The following is a 2,008-nucleotide window of genomic DNA, read 5'->3' as shown; positions in this document are numbered from 1 at the left end:
CTTCATAATGAAATAAAAAATTCCTCGTTAAAATCAGAAAACAAATTTTTAAGCACTTTTTTTCAGCAGTAGTAACAAAAAAAACTGATTTTGAGGAAAAATCCCTCTAAATTTTGAGATCTTCCCTGTGAGCTAGTAAAGTTTTTGTTTCTTTCCAACTGGGAAATGTCAATATTTAAAAACTATTTGAGATTTCCTCTTCATAATGAAATAAAAAATTCCTCGTTAAAATTACAGAAAATTAGGATTTAGACCAAATATTAATGTTTTATTGTAACCAACAAGACAAATTAGGGCATATTTCTGGTTCTGTTTATGATATCAGAATGATCCAGGTATCAAAATGTATCTTTTAAAGAGTCATTTTGACCAAGTTCAACTTAATCCTCATTTCGATACAATGGGTCACATATTAAACCTTAATTAAGACCTGGAGCTTCTTTCTGTCTGTTAACATCTTAAAAACACCATTTCGGTGTCACAGCTCCTACTTCCTGTTTGCTTTAAAAGTCTGAATATTTTTACACATCAACAAGTATTTGTGCACGTACATGCACGCAGGAACTGAAAGGCTTGTGCACACATGCGCACTCCTCCTCGGTCCTCCTCTAATATTCATGCGTGGCTTTGGTCGAGGACAAAAGGCTGAGAGGAAACTCAGCTGATGCTGCAGTCCAGGTTCAGAAAGTCCAGATACCTGAAACCAGTTTATAGCAACAAGAAGGAAGTGATGAACGTGACACTGCTGATACGTGGTGATGCTGGAATATTTATTACTTGTTTTATTTTTCGTAACACCGTTAAACCGGAAGAGGAAGCGAAACCGTCGCACGTCTGCAGTACTTTGTGATGTTTCCCTTTTTGAAAATGAACTTCATTGACTCGCAGGCTTTTGTGTTTTCAGAGGAGGAGCTGAGGAAGCTGCGCGAGGAGACCAATGTGGACTGTCTGCGGCAGGAGCTGGACCGAGAGCGGGGCAAGAGGATGGAACTGGAGCAGAAGATGAACGAGGTGCTCAGAACCAGGTGAGGACAGCTGAGGAGACGGGGGCGGTCCTGACGTCTGAGCTCAGCAGAGTTCACCCCGGGTCAGGCCGGATTGTGCCACTCCTGTCCAAGGTTTCTGTTATAAATAGACTCAGCAGCTCGGAAGGCAGGGAATTCCTCCAGGAGGTGTCTGTTGATGTGGATGGAAAGAGAGTTAAGAGATGACTCAGGCATGTGTCAGTGTTGGCAGGGATGTAGAAGCTGTGCCGCTGTAAGACRTGTTTACGACCGTACCATCAGAGGATGACCGCCAACAAGAAGCTGCACTTGTGACTCTCAGCAGACTGACCTCAGGAGTGTCTGCAGGTTTGACGTCGTGTGTGAGGTTTCATAAACTAGCTTGTTTTCCAGTTCGTTCCTGGTCGACACCAATCACCTGGAAAGATTCAGGTGAGGAAATGAAGTAGGTCGAGATACAAACAGATGAAGGAACAATCATAAAAGATGGGGGAAAAAAAGGATACAGAACAAAATGAGACCTAAAACTGAAATTATAAGAGCTAGAGTACACACAGTCCCCTCAACTAGGCCTTAATCCAAAGATCTTAGAGGATCTAGGAGGACTCTAAAGGAGCCATTATTAATATATATAGTTCTTAAAATCCTGTTTCTATTTTGCAGAAAAGAGCTATAAGAATTGTCACAAAAAACATTATGATTGCCCATCAAATACATTATTATGTCAGCTGAAATTATTGAAACTCTATGATTTGGTTGATTACAACATTTTGCAGATTATATATAAGGCTCATAAAAAGATATGACCTTTGAACATCCAATCGAATTTTGTTAAGAGACAGAGTTACTACAGTTTAAAAGGGACAGAGGTGTTTGTGAAACCTAAAATCCAAACTAGTTTTAGGGAAAGATGTACTTCAGTGCAAGGAATAAAACTGTGTAATAATCTGGAGAATGATATTAAAAGTGCAGGATCAATGTAAAAGTTTAGGAGAATGGTAAAA

At 39.9% G+C, this 2,008-nt stretch overlaps 1 protein-coding gene across 3 annotated transcripts in view; it reads left to right on the top strand.

Moving 5' to 3' along the window:
• The window catches only part of gramd4a (GRAM domain containing 4a), a 38,830-nt gene that overhangs the window by 26,190 nt on the left and 10,632 nt on the right, over positions 1 to 2,008 (top strand). For all 3 annotated transcript variants that reach the window (XM_014018841.1, XM_014018840.1, XM_014018838.1), the window contains one exon: positions 905 to 1,025. In XM_014018841.1, the coding sequence (XP_013874295.1) occupies positions 905 to 1,025 (121 nt within the window). The remainder of the gene's footprint in view (positions 1 to 904; positions 1,026 to 2,008) is intronic.

This window comes from Austrofundulus limnaeus, unplaced genomic scaffold (assembly GCF_001266775.1).
Source record: "Austrofundulus limnaeus strain Quisiro unplaced genomic scaffold, Austrofundulus_limnaeus-1.0 Scaffold204, whole genome shotgun sequence".
NCBI classification, from domain to species: Eukaryota; Metazoa; Chordata; class Actinopteri; order Cyprinodontiformes; family Rivulidae; genus Austrofundulus; species Austrofundulus limnaeus.
This window is presented reverse-complemented; position numbering and strand designations above follow the sequence as displayed.